The 16278-nt window shown below is 37.9% G+C and overlaps 4 protein-coding genes across 5 annotated transcripts; 1 reads left to right on the top strand and 3 right to left on the bottom strand.

The window, feature by feature from the left end:
- Positions 1-311: 311 nt before the first annotated feature.
- On the top strand, positions 312-1479 carry LOC111810673 (protein FD). Its single transcript, XM_023697416.2, has 3 exons — positions 312-957; positions 1051-1128; positions 1219-1479. Exons 1-3 carry the CDS (start codon positions 394-396, stop codon positions 1288-1290), a joined length of 714 nt encoding a protein of 237 aa, XP_023553184.1. The 5' UTR covers positions 312-393; the 3' UTR covers positions 1291-1479.
- A 5113-nt stretch (positions 1480-6592) lies between these two features.
- On the bottom strand, positions 6593-7654 carry LOC147789603 (uncharacterized). The gene has a single exon (XM_087117708.1). It carries the CDS (start codon positions 7389-7391, stop codon positions 6966-6968), a length of 426 nt encoding a protein of 141 aa, XP_086973834.1. The 5' UTR covers positions 7392-7654; the 3' UTR covers positions 6593-6965.
- A 1559-nt stretch (positions 7655-9213) lies between these two features.
- On the bottom strand, positions 9214-10532 carry LOC111810924 (SKP1-like protein 1A). The gene is made up of 2 exons (XM_023697773.2): positions 10151-10532; positions 9214-9562 (listed from the first exon to the last, which is right to left on the bottom strand). The coding sequence occupies exons 1-2, from the start codon at positions 10442-10444 to the stop codon at positions 9389-9391; spliced, it is 468 nt and encodes a 155-aa protein (XP_023553541.1). The 5' UTR covers positions 10445-10532; the 3' UTR covers positions 9214-9388.
- A 736-nt stretch (positions 10533-11268) lies between these two features.
- Positions 11269-15387, bottom strand: LOC111810262 (cell number regulator 13). Of its 2 annotated transcripts, none has more exons than XM_023696917.2 (8): positions 15032-15387; positions 14028-14744; positions 13221-13633; positions 12854-12960; positions 12544-12615; positions 12301-12407; positions 11712-11805; positions 11269-11609 (listed from the first exon to the last, which is right to left on the bottom strand). In XM_023696917.2, exons 2-8 carry the CDS (start codon positions 14433-14435, stop codon positions 11557-11559), a joined length of 1254 nt encoding a protein of 417 aa, XP_023552685.1. In that variant the 5' UTR covers positions 14436-14744; positions 15032-15387; the 3' UTR covers positions 11269-11556. The 2 variants fall into 2 exon arrangements, with proteins under 2 accessions (XP_023552685.1, XP_023552684.1); XM_023696916.2 differs by having other exon boundaries at positions 15145-15387.
- Positions 15388-16278: the final 891 nt, after the last annotated feature.

The following is a 16278-nucleotide window of genomic DNA, read 5'->3' as shown; positions in this document are numbered from 1 at the left end:
TACTGCAACCTAATTCCTTTAAACTTAGGGTTCTTGAGTTGAGTTATGTTGAGATTGGTTGTCGAACTTTGCAAGTTTTCACTATACTCCAACCTAGTTCGTTTAAACTTAGGGTTCGGGTCGTAAACGGAGACCGGAAACATAATAACCCTTCCTCTTAACCCTAGTTGGAAGAAGTAGAACCGTAGATAAGATGGAAGGGAGGGGGGGAAAGAAAGAGGAAGAGTTGAAAGAATGAAATAATATGTCTTTCCAAAACATACCGTACTCTGTTCCAAACAAACTTACTTGTCTTACTTATCTAAGTACTTTGCCTTCTCTCTCTCTCCTCGCTTTCTCTCTCCTCGCTTTCTCTCTCCTCTCTTTCTCTCTCTCCTCGCTTTCTCTCTCCTTATGCAATTTCGAGAGCCACCATTAAAAACCCACCATTTCTTTCCTCCATTAACTTCAAAGCTCTCAACTTTTTGTTCTTCCATGGAAGAGGTTTGGAAAGACATTAATCTCTCCTCTCTCCACTCCCGTTCCGACCATGATTTCCCCTCCGCCGCCGCTACTCCCATCAGCCTCCACCTCCACCACCACCACTCCGCCGCCAACTTCCGTCACATCATCCTCCAAGACTTCCTCTCTTCTTCCACTTCAAAACTTGACTCCTCCTCCGCCGCCGCCGCTGCTGCCGTCGCTGCCGTTGCTCCTCCACCCACTGTCTTGTCCTTGAATTCCACCCGCGAATTGCATTTCCCTGATCACGCCGCCGTCGCCGCCGCCCACTTCTGCCACCCGAACCCTTCCTCTGCCTCCGCCGCCTTCCACAGCCCCTTTGACCAAGTCCTCGGCCCACCGCCTTTCGCTAAGAAAAGGGTCCCTGATTCTGACTCGAATAACTCCGGCGACCGGCGGCAGAAACGCATGATCAAAAATCGGGAATCCGCCGCCCGATCTCGTGCTCGAAAACAGGTTAAACAAATACACAATTTAAAAATAAATAAATAAATAAATAATTGTAAAATAACTTAATTTTAATAATTTTTTATTGGGTTTAATCCACAGGCTTACACAAACGAGCTGGAGCTTGAAGTGGCACATTTAATGGAGGAAAATGCAAGATTAAGGAGACAGCACGAAGAGGTAAATTAAATTAAATTAATTTTTTTTTTTTAATATTTATTTTTATTACAAAAAGACAAGAAACCTTAAAACGACGGTTGTGTCTGGCAGCTCCGAGCAGCTGCGACGGCGCAAACGTCAAGGAAGCACAGGCTGCAGAGGACCTCAACGGCGCCGTTTTAGGAACAGAGGGTTTTTTTGGGAATTATATCAATATGTGAAGTTAATTTTGTGGGGATGAAAAGGAAGGAATTTCTGATGTTTGCAGAAAAACCCTTTTGTTATTTAGGAACAAAAATTTAACAAAGACACTAATTTTCAACCCTCATCAAGCTCATAGCTACATAAAAGTCCATTGTCTTTTGACTTTAATTTTGTTCGATATGAATACTGCGTTACTAGTGTCGGGTTTGAACAACGGAAAATATTTGAATTTTCAAACCGTTGCGAGCATTATCAATGCATTAGCTAGTTTGATTCGTCGACTAAGTTGGTAAGTGATGTTTTAAATAGAAAATCGACGGGTGGTGAATTAGCTCGTAGCTCAAACGGTTTAACCGTTCATAATTAAAGATTTTGAATTCCAATTTCTCAAAAGTTTAGGGACTAAATTTATAATCCGAAAGTTTTAGGGACTAAACTTAAAAAAAATAATATGAATGTTGGTGTGTGATGTTGATTTAGAGGATTTAAAAGGGGAAAAAAGCAAAAAGGGCAATAATATTCAAAACCATGAAAAACCCACATGAAGAAAGAACAAAGATTCATATATATTTATAATCTAAATTAATTTGTCAAAGCCATTCATACTTAAGGCATCAACATATAATACCTTCAATTGCTAACCTTAAAAGTAAGCCAAAATAGTAGAAAACCCTAATATCGAGAAGCATACGAAACCCATCGAGGGCTCGACTTCGTTGTTTGTACACGACACCGAACGTAAATAACAGAAATGAGAATTTCAACGTTTTAGTGTTGTTATGTGGAGATGGAGAGTAGAGGAAGGTAAGTTTATTAGAATCGTGAAGTGGACGATTGTTTAGTGAGGAAGGACGAATAATGGAGGGAGGAAATATCTCGGGGATCAAAATGCACAAATGGGTGGACCAGGGAAAATGGAAGAGATAGAAAATATGGAAGGGAATCTAGTGGGTAGAAAAGGAAAAGTGCATAACTTTCTACTTGTTTTGAAGAGTTATTGAGTTATATTGTCCTTTTATCTTATCCACCACTATCACATTTCTTTGCAAACTAAGCTAAACCTTTCTTTCACTTCATTATTTCATTTTACACATCATATTCTTCTATGCTCTTTCTTTTTCTTCCATAAAGCAAAAGGACTTACCTCACTCCTCACCTTATACTCTAAAAAGGATTCAAAAGAAGAAAAGAAAAAAGATCTCACTCTATCCTATCTTCTCGCTAAGACTGTTGTTCTTCAAAGGTAAGCACAGTTCATGTACGTCTTTTGAAACGTGTCGGTTAGTGAGAGGTTTCCACACTCTTATGATGTGGGATCTCGCAATCACACCCTTATAAGAAATGTTTCGTTCCCCTCTCCAACCGATGAGGGTGGGATCTCGCAATCACACCCTTATAAGGAATGTTTTGTTCCCCTCTCCAACCGATGTGGGATTGTCTCACAATCACGCCCTTATAAGGAATGTTTCGTTCCCCTTTCCTACCGATGTGGGATCTCACAATCACACCCTTATAAGGAATGTTTCGTTCCCCTTTCCTACCGATGTGGGATCTCACAATCACGCCCTTATAATGAATGTTTCGTTCCCCTTTCCAACCGATGTGGGATCTCACAATCATACTCTTATAAGGAAGTTCTCATCTCCAACCGATGTGAGATCTCACAATCTACCCTCTTGAGAGCCCAACGTCCTTGCTGGCACACCACCTAGTGACTGGCTCTGATATCATTTATAACAGCTCAAACCCACCTCTACTAGATATTGCTTTTTTGGGCTTTCCCTAGGCTTCCCGTTTTAAAATGCGTCTGTTAGGGAGAGGTTTCCACACTTCGTTCCCCTCTCCAACCAATGTGTGATCTCACAATTCAACACATGAGTTTTGTTCTAAATATCGTTCGTGTTTCTTGGAACTCATTTAGGGTTACTCATATAAATGTCGGAGGATGACGATAAACTTGTGCAATCAGAACTACCCTAGTTAGGTCGTATTAGATTGATAATTTGGTCATTGTTTGCATATAGAGTTAAAAGACTTCAATATCATATTTACCTCTCACACTTATTTCATTGTCTATGTGATTCATGGGGGAAATGAAGGGAATATATTTGAGGATACAACCAAATTGGGGTCAACATGAACAAATACACAAGAACTTGGAGCAGAAGAAATGACAAGATGTGGAGAGAGGGTTTTAGGAAATCACTTGGTGGAGATAAGGTGAGGCTAATTAGTAGTTGAAATGAATTGGATGGAGCACTTTACATGGTGGGAAAAGGAGTGAGACACATGTCTGCAGGGCATCAAATGGTGTGCTTTCCCTCTTTGATTTGACTCAATTCAATTTGGATCTTTGTGGGTTAAAGATTTTGAGCCTTCTTTTTTACCCCTAGTGGGTGTTTTTATGACCCACCACTTTATTTCTTACCCTAATTTCAAGCATCTCGGATTCGATTTTAGATCAAACGTTTCAAGTTCAAGATTAGGATCAGAAGTTATAATCCAAAATCGACCTTTGATAGCCCAGGCATTCCCTTACATCCCCACAACCTGGTCACGTGGTCTTATTCTTAAGTTCCGGGTTCATTGGAATCAATCTCAAGTTCAAGATTTGGATCAGAAGTTATAACCTAAAAACAACCCCTTGATAGCTCGAGCCTTCCCTTACATCCCTACAACCTAGTCACGTGGTAATTTTCAGGTTTTGGGTTTATTGGAATCAATCTCTAGTTCAACGTCTCATGTTCAAGATTTGGATCAGAAGTTATAATCCAAAATCGACCCCTTGATAGCTCGAGCGTTCCCTTACATCCCTACAACCTAGTCACGTGGTAATTTTCAGGTTTTGGGTTTATTGGAATCAATCTCTAGTTCAACGTCTCATGTTCAAGATTTGGATCAGAAGTTATAATCCAAAATCGACCCCTTGATAGCTCGAGCGTTCCCTTACATCCCTACAACCTAGTCATGTGGTAATTTTCAGGTTTCGGGTTCATTGGAATCAATCTCTAGTTCAATGTATCAAGTTCAAGATTTGGATCAGAAGTTATAACCCAAAATCGATCCTTGATAGCTCAAGCGTTCCCTTACATCCCTACAACCTAGTCACTGGTAATTTTTCAGGTTTCGGGTTCATTGGAATCAATCTCTGGTTCAATGTATCAAGTTCAAGATTTGGATCTGAAGTTATAATCCAAAATCGATCCCTTGATAGCTCGAGCGTTCCCTTACATCCATACAACCTAGTCACGTGGTAATTTTTCAGGTTTCGGGTTCATTGGAATCAATCTCTAGTTCAACGTCTCAAGTTCAAAATTTGGATTAGAAGTTATAACCAAACATTGACCCTTGATAGCTCGAGCGTTCCCTTACATCCCCACGACCTGGCTACGTGGTCTTATTTGTCTCGAACAGCTTGAGAGAGAGAAGTTCATTTCAACATGTTTTGTCCTCATTCACATGTTTCTAAGAAAAAAAATTTAGGTGGTCGTCCAAAAAAAAAAAAATGTACCTTGTTGGTATAACCATATAAGTAATAACTTTCGATTCTTTTAAGTTGTTCTTAACGTTCATATTTACGTATCTTCGGTCTCGAATATCACATTAGATTGTTATACCTTCGTTCATGAAGAAACGTTATAACACGTCACCAAAAGGGAACAAAAGAATAAATTTAATGTCGAAAAACAATTCAATCGATAAAGTATAAATTTTTTTATCGTACCTTTGTCGAGAAAAAAGAGGATAGAGATAGAGAAATGTAAGAAAATAATTTAGTATGTCATCCCTACATTATTAACTTTTGTTATGTCACTATTAGGTTAGGTGGTTCTATTATTGTCCTTCTCTTTATTCTAATTTCTTTTTGTTTTCCTCTCATGTCTAAGCTCAAAAGCCTTGTCCCCCTCCTCTACAAACCTAAAAAAACAACCTTTTTACTTTGTTTTCTAAACGATTTATTCGAGAGATAGACGTGATCGTACCTTGTTCGTGATACTAATCATGTTGAAGCAAACTCTTGCACGTGAAAACGAATTCTAAATTTCAAACTTTTGTATTCTAAATACGAGTTTTCAAAATTCATTCTTTTGAAACCCCTTTTTGCACACTCTCGAGCGCTCTCGACCCGTTATCCAAAAACGAATTCTGAACTCCGAACTTCTGTACCCTAAACACGAGTTTTCAAAATTCATTCTTTTGAAGCCCTTTTTGCACGTTCTCGAGTACTCTCGACTCATTACCCAAAAACAAATTATAAATTTCAAACTTTCGTATCCTAAACACGAGTTTTCAAAATTCATTCTTCCAAAACCCCTTTTTGCACGTTCCCGATTACTCTCGACCCGTTAAAGACCCGTTAAAGATGCTGAAAACGTTTGTCTAACTGTTGATTTACTTTTCTTAAATACATATTATGAAGTGAGGAAAACACTCAATAAAAATGGAGAGAGAGAGAGAGAGAGAGAATAGGCAGTTTGATGTGAATCATAGGCTGAAATGCTCAGCCACAGGCGTAGGTAAAGCCATGCTGCAGAGAAGGCAATTCCTATGCTATTCCCTTTGTTTCCACAATAAGTGCCACAAATAATAACAATGACAAACCACCAACCTAGTTGGTTCGGTTCGGTGAGAATCGAACCGCTAAACTTAGTCGAACCAAATCTCATCGCTCACCGTTTTAATTTCATGTGTAAATAATGCAACTACCTCAAAAAATATGAAATTGTTTTAAAAAATATCTTTGTAGAGTTTTTTCATTAAAATAAGATGGAATTTGACGGAATAAAGATGTAGAAACCTCTCGGTAACATATGAGTTTTCAAAACCTTGAAGGGAAGCACGAATGAGAAAGTGCAAAGAAGACAATATTTGCTAACACTAAGCTTGAGCTGTTACCAAATGAAAGGCATACATGACATCATTTACAACGTCATTCAAATGAAATGAATCGTAGTAGTGATCTTAATCTTCCATACATTTGTAAGGTTTTATTCATTGGTCGTTACGCTAATTTTCATTCTTTGTTGCGAAAGAAAAAAATACTTTTAGATCAATTTCAAAGTAAAAGGGTAATTTTTAAAACAAATTTCAAAGTTTAAGCCTACCAACCAAATATAACCTAATTTATGTTATAACACGGAAGAAACTAATAAAAATGGTCACGTGTCGCAATCTCACTAAAGGTCGGCTAGTAACATTTCATAATATGTTTGAACAAAACAATACATGGGATATAATTCTACGACTTTCTTAATAACGAATTGTTATAGGGTCAAATAAATTGTATTTCTTTGAGATCGATCGAGCAGTGCACATTAATTAGCCCACGTACTCAAATAGTGTTTAGAACAAACCAACGTCAATCCGGTCATAGTTAAGTACTATTTTAAAATTGAACGGAAAATAACGATAGCTCATAATAGCCACTAAAAGTTAGGCATAATTGCTTTAAAAAGTTGGGAATTTGAGCTAAATTATGATTCTCCCATCACCCATAACACCAACAGATTTGACATGTATTTGAATGGCTCCACTTGTTTTAAGTTATGTACAAATTACAAACTTTAAGTGATATATTGTGAAGTTAGAGCCATCCAACTCACATTGGTCAAATCATATTGATTTAAACCTTGTTGGGATCTCAAAAGGGAAGCTCAAAAACCAGAGGTGTGGAAAGAAGAAAACCATATCACCATCTCATCCGTCAGCATTTGATTACTCCCATCTTCATGATTCCCTCCTCCTTCCATTGAATATCGACATATCGGACAAGTTCTCCGACACTCTTCGAACCATCGATCGAGACATATCTTATGAAACTCGTGCGAGCAAGGAAGAACACTCGTGCCAATTCTCTCGTCTTTGTCCTTGTTCCCCATACTCGACAAGCATACGCAACATGTCTCGCCTTCCAATGCCTTCTCAGGGCTCGAAAGAGCTGCGACACAATCATCAGGTGTCGTAGGTCGAAGGCTCGAATCGGCACTACAAGGAAGCGGGGTTGCTTGCTTGAGTGTCGGGCTGGTTCGGAAGCCGATGAGGTTGTTGTAGAAGAAGAAGAAGAGCTTGTTGAGAACCATGTGTCATCAATGAAGAGAATTGGAATGCATCAGCTGGGTGTTTTTAAGTGTGTTTCATACATGTTGCGTGGGTTAGGAGTGGTTGGATTGGTGAAGAAGGAGGAGGAGGAGGAGGAGGAGGAGGAGGATTGTAAAGGGTCATACACAAAGTGGTTGCCACCTAAACAGGAGAGTTACTTTTGAGCTTTCTAATAGTAAAGGTTATGTGTTATTGGTTGGTTTTAAGGTCCATTTAGTGTAAGCTTTAACATTGGCATCAACCACCAATCTGCACTACTTTCTTTGATTACCCAAACTTGAAGGAAACTTGACCACCAAACTGCTTTGATTGCCTTAGCCTTACTATTTGAGAAGAAGCGAGATTTGCAGCCATAAAAGGGAAAGAAGAAGGCCTCCATTCTTCTTCAAAACTTCTTTTTTTTCTCTCTTTGTTCGTACACTTTAAGACTTGGATACCAGAGTTTTGTTGTTAGTTAAAATTGTTACCATCGGATTCCACATCGGATGGAAAAGAAAATGAATCATTCTTTATGAGGGTGTGGAAACATCTCCTAAGCAAATGCGTTTTAAAAACTTCGAGGGGAAATCCAGAAGGACTTGGGTAGGGGAAATCCAGAAGGACTTGGGTGGTTACAAATGGTATCAAAGCCAGATATGAGGGATACACCGAGGCCGAGCCCCAAAGAGGGTGGACACAAAGAGGTATGCCACAAGGACACTGGGCCCCAAAAGAGAGGATTGGGGGGATCCTACGATTGGAAAAGGGAATAAGTGCCTACGAAGACGTTCCTCTAAGGGGATAGATTGTGAGATCTCACATTAATTGGAGAGAAGAACAAAAGAAAATTGTGAGATCAACAAAGCATTTCTTTTAAAGGTGTAGTAACTTCTCCCTAGCACACATTCTTTATAAGGACAATATCTGCTACTAAAAGTGAGCTTGAACCGTTGAACTTGAATTCACACTTGGATCATTCAATCATTTGTGTCGTTCACTTAAGGTTCTTACTTAACCTTAAGATTAAGTAACATACAAGCTTGGTTGAAACTTAGTGAATTAGCACAATTCATGCAAATAATTTCTGTGTAGAAATCATTGGTGGACATACATTCTAAACTTGTGAGAGGGGGAATGAGTCCCACAAATAGTCCTTGATATTGCATTCTCAAACAAGTATGCTTAACTTTGTGTTTAAACAAGTATGCTTAACTTTGTGTTAAAGACACGAGGAATGAATTTAACAAATTTTCAAACCCAACTTGAGTAACATCTCTATTGTTGAATTTCAACTTGAGTAACATCTCTATTGTTCAATTGGTCAAAAATTAACCAAACAAATTAGGGGTACACATGATTCATGTTAGGTTGAGAGATTTTGTTTGGACCAACCCAAAAATTCGGGTTGGTTGGATTGGTAACTCAACCCAACTTGAAAATTTTTACAATCCAACCCAACACACCCTCTATTTTCGAGTTATTCTAAAATCAAGAACCAAAGGCAAAGGCAGAACCAATTACCAAAGTTGACAAATGTTGAACCGAACTAATAAGTCTAAGGACAACTGAGCGCACGAGCAGAGAAGTCCAACAACAAACACATAACAAAGAAGTCCGATGACAAACACAGAGCACATAAGTTCGATGGAAGTGGAACAGAGCGTCAAGCAACAAGAAAGAAACACAAAAATAAAGTCGAGTAGTGAGAATTGAGAAGAGAGTCTAGGCAACATAGCTTCCTCCCTTCCCTCACAAGGCTTGAATTATGGGGAGACAAGATATCTTGAGCATAGGCTACTATCAAAATTTAACATAATGATGGTATGAGACAATTAGGTAGTCAATGCATTCCTCACACAAACATGATCATGATACAATTATGATTAGGTTCATACAGTACCATTTTCACAAACTATGTGAATACAACAGAGATCGAATACTACTACCATGTACAGACCTTATTGATCAAGATCCTTGAGCACTCTTATGAGACTTCAAATCATTCAAAAGCCCACTGATTCTCCCTGCGAACTTCCTCCTCTTCCTCAGGTGTGAAATCGTTCTTGATGTTAAAGGTCTTTCGGATCTCCTCTGGGGTCTTTCCCTTGATCATGTCAGCTACGGTCTGGCATGTCAGGTCTAACAAGCTCTTGATGTTCAGATAATTTGCAGCCTGCAGAGTAGAATATAGGAGAGAATTTTATATGGCGCCAAATCAAGAAATTATCAAGAATAATAATAGTCAAGAATGAATCCCCAGGCAGCTTGGAATTCTCTGCAACAAGAACACGGCTTAAATATAGAACCACGAAGATTAACCTAAGCAACAATCATTTCAATATGACGCCAAATACAGATGTCCATTAACCCCAATCTCAACATGAAGGACAAAGGATAATGATGCCGAAAGCATTTTGCATCACCGTCTTCAATCATCAAAGTGAAAAGACCATGCTCGTCCTATTGAATCTTAATCCATTACTTAGGCACCATACCAATTGATCAACAATACTAAACAATTTCCAGTTGAACTTTTCCTTTGAACGAACTTTCCATTTCCAAAACATCAAACAGTACCAAGCCCTAGCACAATTACAAACGTCGATACAGATATAACAGATAAAGAAGAACAGTAATCAGCGACAAAGAAGATCAAAGCGATTGTTTGCCGAGTCAAATTCTTGAAGAAAAAAAAACCATAGGAACCAGGTAAACCCTAGAAAATCGAGTCGATCGATCTAAAGCAGGAAGAAAAGGTTACCAGAATGAGATCGAAAAGAGTGGCTTGGTCGACATTAACGAAGTCGCGGTCCCAGGCCTTGAGATCCTCTTCAGACACGCGGGGATCGGCGGAGGAAGCATCGACGTGCTTGTGAGAGTACTCGATGACCTTGGCGAGGATCTTGCTAGTGACGTTGGGAAGAGGGATGCCGTTATCGGCGCAATCGTCCTCGATCATGTGGCGGATGGTCTGAGACTCGAGAGCAACGACCTCATCGATTTCAAAAGACTCGCCATCGGAGCTCTTGAGAGTAATCTTCTTGGAGGAGGACATGGATTTGGATTTGGATTAGCAGAAAAATTGATGGTGATTTTTGTGAAGAAGAGGACGAAGAAGAAAAGTTGGAGGACTTTGGGTTTCCAAGAACCGGTTTATATAGATTCTTGCCACAGGGCCAGCCGCTGCCCGGCGGTTATTTTAATTCACTTTCTTTTTTTATTTTTAATTATAAGGTTCTTAACTCCTCTACATTTAAATTTATATCTATTTAATTTACCTATTTTAAAAAATATTTTAGAAAGTTAGATATTTATTAAATACAAAATAGAAAACTCACAAATATTTAACTTAAATCAGCCCATCACGCTTATTATTATTCCTATGTACTAAAATTTAATAACTAAATAAAAAGTTATATATTTTAAATTTTATAAAAATTAAACTATTATACTTTTCTTTTACAATTCACATATCATTTTACAAACTCTTATTTCATAATTGTTTAAATAAAATTTAGCACATCAAAAGCGCTTCTTGGTCACAGTCCGCCCCAATTCTATCCTATCTGAGTTCGAGTTTACCCTTGCCTACACATAAATCCCAAAAAAGAACGTACTACCCCGCCGACCCTCTTTACAATAGATGAGAAACGGGTCTCGAGATTGACTTAGTTTTAAATTTGCAAGTCAAGCATAATTTAACGGACTAAAACATATGTTATCGATCAAAAGATCAGAGGTTTGAATCCTCATCTTTAAATCAACCGAGAAAAGAGAGAAGTCAAAACACACACACAATAAGAAACTTGAAAAGAGATAATGAAGAAAGAATATGATCAATAATAGCATGGTCATGAGAAGGAGAAATGGCCAAAACACTAAGCTGAAGGGAACTAGCAGGCCCCATTGATATGCAATTGTGAACTTTGGTCAAAATCTACTGCTGAACTCAGCACAATCAACTAGAAACACCGTAAAAGATTTAAGAACAAATCTATACAATAGGTAAGGGGGTGTGTAATGAGTAATAACATAAAAACATGCCAATGTATGCTCTTCCAGTTACATGCCAACTAGAGTTACCTGTATCCATTACATAACTCTATCACGAATCGAAACTATTAGGAGACTACGAACGAACCGTTGAATATGCGTCTTGACTGTACTTTAGGATTCCATGTATTGGGAGGGTGGAGGGCTTGTTCTAGTCTTTTCAGGTCCTGCATGTTTTCCTTCTTATATCAAACACTAAAGACTCCAAGATTAACAGAAAGTTTCCACATCCAGAAAGAATATAATGAAAAAAATGTCTTTCACCATACCGTAAACCCCGCGTATCTCGACTTCTCGCCATTCTTGGACAAGGGCGCAGCAGCAGCACATAACATGAGAGAGAAAGTCGTCAACGAAACCCCCCTGTCAATTAGCCACACAGATCTCAGTCCTTGTCTTTTCTATTCAATTCTTTATGCATATAATCTTATCAATTGACGATTTAAGGGTTGAGGATTGTTGGGAGAGGAGTCCCACATCGGCTAATTAAAGGGTTGGTCATGGGTTTATAAGTAGGGAATATTATCTAAATTGGAATGAGGCATTTTGGGGAAACCAAAAGCAAAGCCATGAGAGTTTATGCTCAAAGTGGACAATATCATAACATTGTGGAAGGACGTGATGTTTATCATGGTATCAGAGTTATGCCCTTAACTTAGTTAAGTCAGTAGTAGAATCCTAAATCTATGACTGTTAAGCAATCATTCAGGTTTTTAGAAGTTGGATGCCTGTAAACCAAAATCTAATGTAAAAAAATAGAATCGAAGAAGGATCAAAACAAGAGAAACACCTCTCTAATCTGCAACTAAACTGTCAATGTAATAGAAGATTAATTAATCAGGCAGAAAAGGGAACTACCGTGATGTTTAGCATCTTGCGAAGCTTTCTTCTAACACAGCAAGTATAGCAACAGCACGATAGTATCAATGTATATGCCATCAAATCATTACATGCTTCTGCTGGTGCTGGTGGTTCATTCAAATAAAACATTTCAGGTAAAGGCAGAAACAGTAAGTAAAACTTGTGAATATAAATTTGAGTAGAACATTTTGTTCCACCTCTAATTGCTTATGAAAATCTGATGACACAAAGTTAACTTACATGTATCCCTATTAGTTGCAACAGTAGCAATCCTCGAAAATGTCCCACAAGGGTAGAAAAAAGTCTTGAGACCTGAAAACAAATGAGTAATGTGACTTGCACTGAAACATTGCGATTAAAGAGAACAGATTTTTCAAGCACCATCAGTCTAATGTATTCGAGCTCTTGAACCTTTCGATGTCAAATTCATCAATTCGGTCATCCATAATACCAACTGAATATGTATGAATTATAAGCAATGAACCAGCCCCTTTCCTTTAGAACCCATTATCAATGAACCTTTAAAAATTAGAAGAGGAGGATAACATACACAGAGAAGGCTCTGAACAACAATCGAGTAAGTCAGTGTGCCATTCACCATACCGATCAGAACCTCTAGTTGAGAGCAGATCACGTCCTGATGAAACAGAACTCTTTCTGCAACAAATAAAAAAACAGCAATATCAAGCTCGATGAGCCATGTAGTTTGATAATTCATGACAGGCCTACAGAAGTGGTTGTACATTATATGATAGAGAAATTTATTTGTGATATGGAAATTTTATAGAACACTCAATAATTTAGTATCTTCGCTTTTTTGTTTTAAAACTGCAGGAGTAACTCCGTGAAGATCATTAGTTACATGATTGTGATTTAGAACCTTGTTACTGAAAAGCTGAAAACGGAAAATAGCAGACCTTGAGGTTGTCCGAGCATCAGTATTCTTATAGAAACTTCCATCAGATGAAGGTCCATTGTTGTCATCTACATATGTATTTTCCACTACTTTATGGGATTTTTCAGGTGAATTCTTCTCAGGAAGAGAAGTTGCAGCTACAGACTCAGTGACATCTATCAAACGTTGGATAACCTCACATTCACCCACATTCAGATTAGCTTGAGACCGTTGTAGTTCTACCTGAAGCTTTTCGCTTTCTTTTTGTAGTGCCTTGTTAAACGGCAAGTTTGGATAAGAACAAGAAAGAGTTTTCTTCAACACCATTGCTTCTTCTTTCGAAGGTTCCGGGTTAAGAATTACATCCTGAATCCTTTTGTCATCATCATCCAAAGTATATTCACACTGATCCTTTTCAATGTCTTCCAGTCTCTCCTGCGAATTTGAAGTTGATAACAAGATTATGTTATCAAATAAGCAAAGACACCATGTGTATCTCAAGCAAAACTTCAAATTCAAGAGGCAGTAAATTGGATGAACTATTCAAATTCAACTAGTAAGTATACGACAGAGGTAGATTTCCCTATGGTGATTCTTCAATGACAGGCTTTACTTCCTAAAGCTCACAACCATCTAGCAATTATTTCCAATTTGAATATATTCCTATGCCGTGATCTTTTCAAATTCCCCTTTTTTTAATTAAGGAAATCATTTTCATTGAGAGCAAGAAAGTCAACATGCATGGGGAAATGCTGTGGAAATGCGTCTATCAAGACCCTATTGTGCTAATAAACAAATAGATAATAACAGTCGTGAGAGAATCAAATACCCTGACTCGAGCATTGTCAACGAGGGTAATCAGAGGAACAAGGCGCAGATATCTGTCAATTTCATTCTGGGCCTTCCGGAATTGGTACACAATGTTCCATCCCATTGCAAGCAGATAGAGAAAGCTGCGGTCCTGGCAGCTGTTGACCAATATATACGACCTTCTTAAAGCATCTTCAAGCTGCTCCAGAGGCTCCCGAGTCTCAGGATACCTCTTAAGCTCCGTGATCTTGAGCTGCTCGAGCAGGTTTCCAATCAACTTCAGGTGCTGAGCAAATTGCCTGCAGTTCTTTTTGTGCATTCGTGCAGTGCTCGCAGATTTCACTATCATGGAAATCAAACGAACTGCATCAAGGCCCGTAAGCTGGGCCACATTGGCTATATCCCCAAGCGTTTCCCACGAAGACATAATTGCCTCTCAAAACTCTCAATCAAACTCGAACTCCCCAAAAAAACTCAAAAGCTCAAAAACAAAGTTCCCCGATAATCTCCAACTCAGTCCATATAAATCAGCAAAGCTCGGAATCCCTGGCAGACAATTCGAAATATCAGATCACCGCCACCGATTACAACGATGCTATAAGAGAACGAGTAGTTCCTCAGGCGTTCGTCGTCAGTAATGGATCTTCAAAATCGGTACTAGTACAAAGCCGAATCACAAGACCAAGAGAAAGATCTTCAACGTCGGCGCCCCCAAACTCACCACAACGTATGTCAACTGCAACAGAAAAAAGAAACATACAAATCAGAAAAAAGAATCCACAAAGACATCATCACTCACAGTACTAGAAATCAGAAGATGAACTCTTCTTTAGTCTTTACTCTTTATTCCTTCCTCTTTAGTATATCCTTTTTCCTTTCATCGTATCGCTTTTTCGACGTAATAAATTGACCAGAAAAAATAGCATTCAAAAGAAAAACAAACTGCATTTCAATCTGCAAGAAAGTATTAAAAGCATTCAAAGCAAACAACGCAAAACATTAAACAGCAATAAATTCTCACACCTCTACTCCTCCGCCATTACAACTACTTCACCTCGAGAGCAATATCAGAATCAAAAATGGAGGAAAAAAAACCATATATGGATGAAGAATCAAGAGATTTTTTGTTTGATTACCAGAGAGAGACGATGAATGGTCACAACTCAGAGGTCACAGGTCAAGCATTGCTTTGCGGAAAATTGCATTATGTTTCTTCTCATTCCTCTTCGTCTTCCATGTGGAAATTCGGAAAAATCTCTTTGGTTCTCTCTCTCCGAGTTTGGTTCACTTTTTCAGGTTCGGTGTGGTTTGTCGGAGGAGAGAGAAAGAGAGAGAGGTCTGGTTGAAGCACAGTGACAACTCTCACACCATTACAGACAAGGAAGAAGAAAGGGCAGTGCAGTGGCCTCCATGTGAATCCCAATTTACGATTTTACCCTTTTCCCGGAAAATTAATAAAAATTATTATAAATAATAAATAATAAATGGGTAAATTAATTTATTTACAGGCTGGAAAGTGGGCCACCAGTTACCCAATTTAGGGCTAAAACAGGCATGGGGTGAGGGATGGTGTTAAATACTTCATTTTCGTAATAAATAAATAAATAAATAAATAAATAAAAGTTAATTATGAATTTTCTATTCGTTAAATTTAATTTTTATTAGGTATTTATAATTATTAAATAATTAATTTTAATTTAATTCCCGTGGGTGGTAAATCATCCTATTGAGTCATGACTATATTTAAGACATGACCCGTGACGTTTTTCGTTGGAATTTAAAATTTAGTAAAATAGAAAAACACGTAAATTTTGAAATGGGTAAAAAATGTTCCATACGTCTCAATTTAACTTTAAGGTATTGTCAATTTATACCCGACTTTATTCATTGTATTAATAAAAGACATAATAAATAAATAATTATATCATTTAATTACCATATTTATTATTAAACGTAAAAAATAATTTATTTTAAGTTGAAAAAAAATGTGGGTTTTGTGTCCACATGAGACAAATAAAGTCAAGTCTAAGTACATGTAGTTGATTGCAAATATGGTATCCATCACAAAAGAAAAAGGTATAACATTTATTAATATAATTATAATTACAAAAACGTTAATATAGTATGTTAATCTCGACTGAATCGAACCCAAGAATCTAGAAAAAGTAAAATGGTTTTATACCAATCACTGAGCCCGAGTCGATAATAAAATTTGACTAACTTGAAAGAAAACGCCTAATGTTAGGGAGACACAAACCAACCCAAAACAC

This window comes from Cucurbita pepo, chromosome 14 (assembly GCF_057944985.1).
Source record: "Cucurbita pepo subsp. pepo isolate OVF chromosome 14, ASM5794498v1, whole genome shotgun sequence".
Taxonomy (NCBI): Eukaryota; Viridiplantae; Streptophyta; class Magnoliopsida; order Cucurbitales; family Cucurbitaceae; genus Cucurbita; species Cucurbita pepo.
This window is presented reverse-complemented; position numbering and strand designations above follow the sequence as displayed.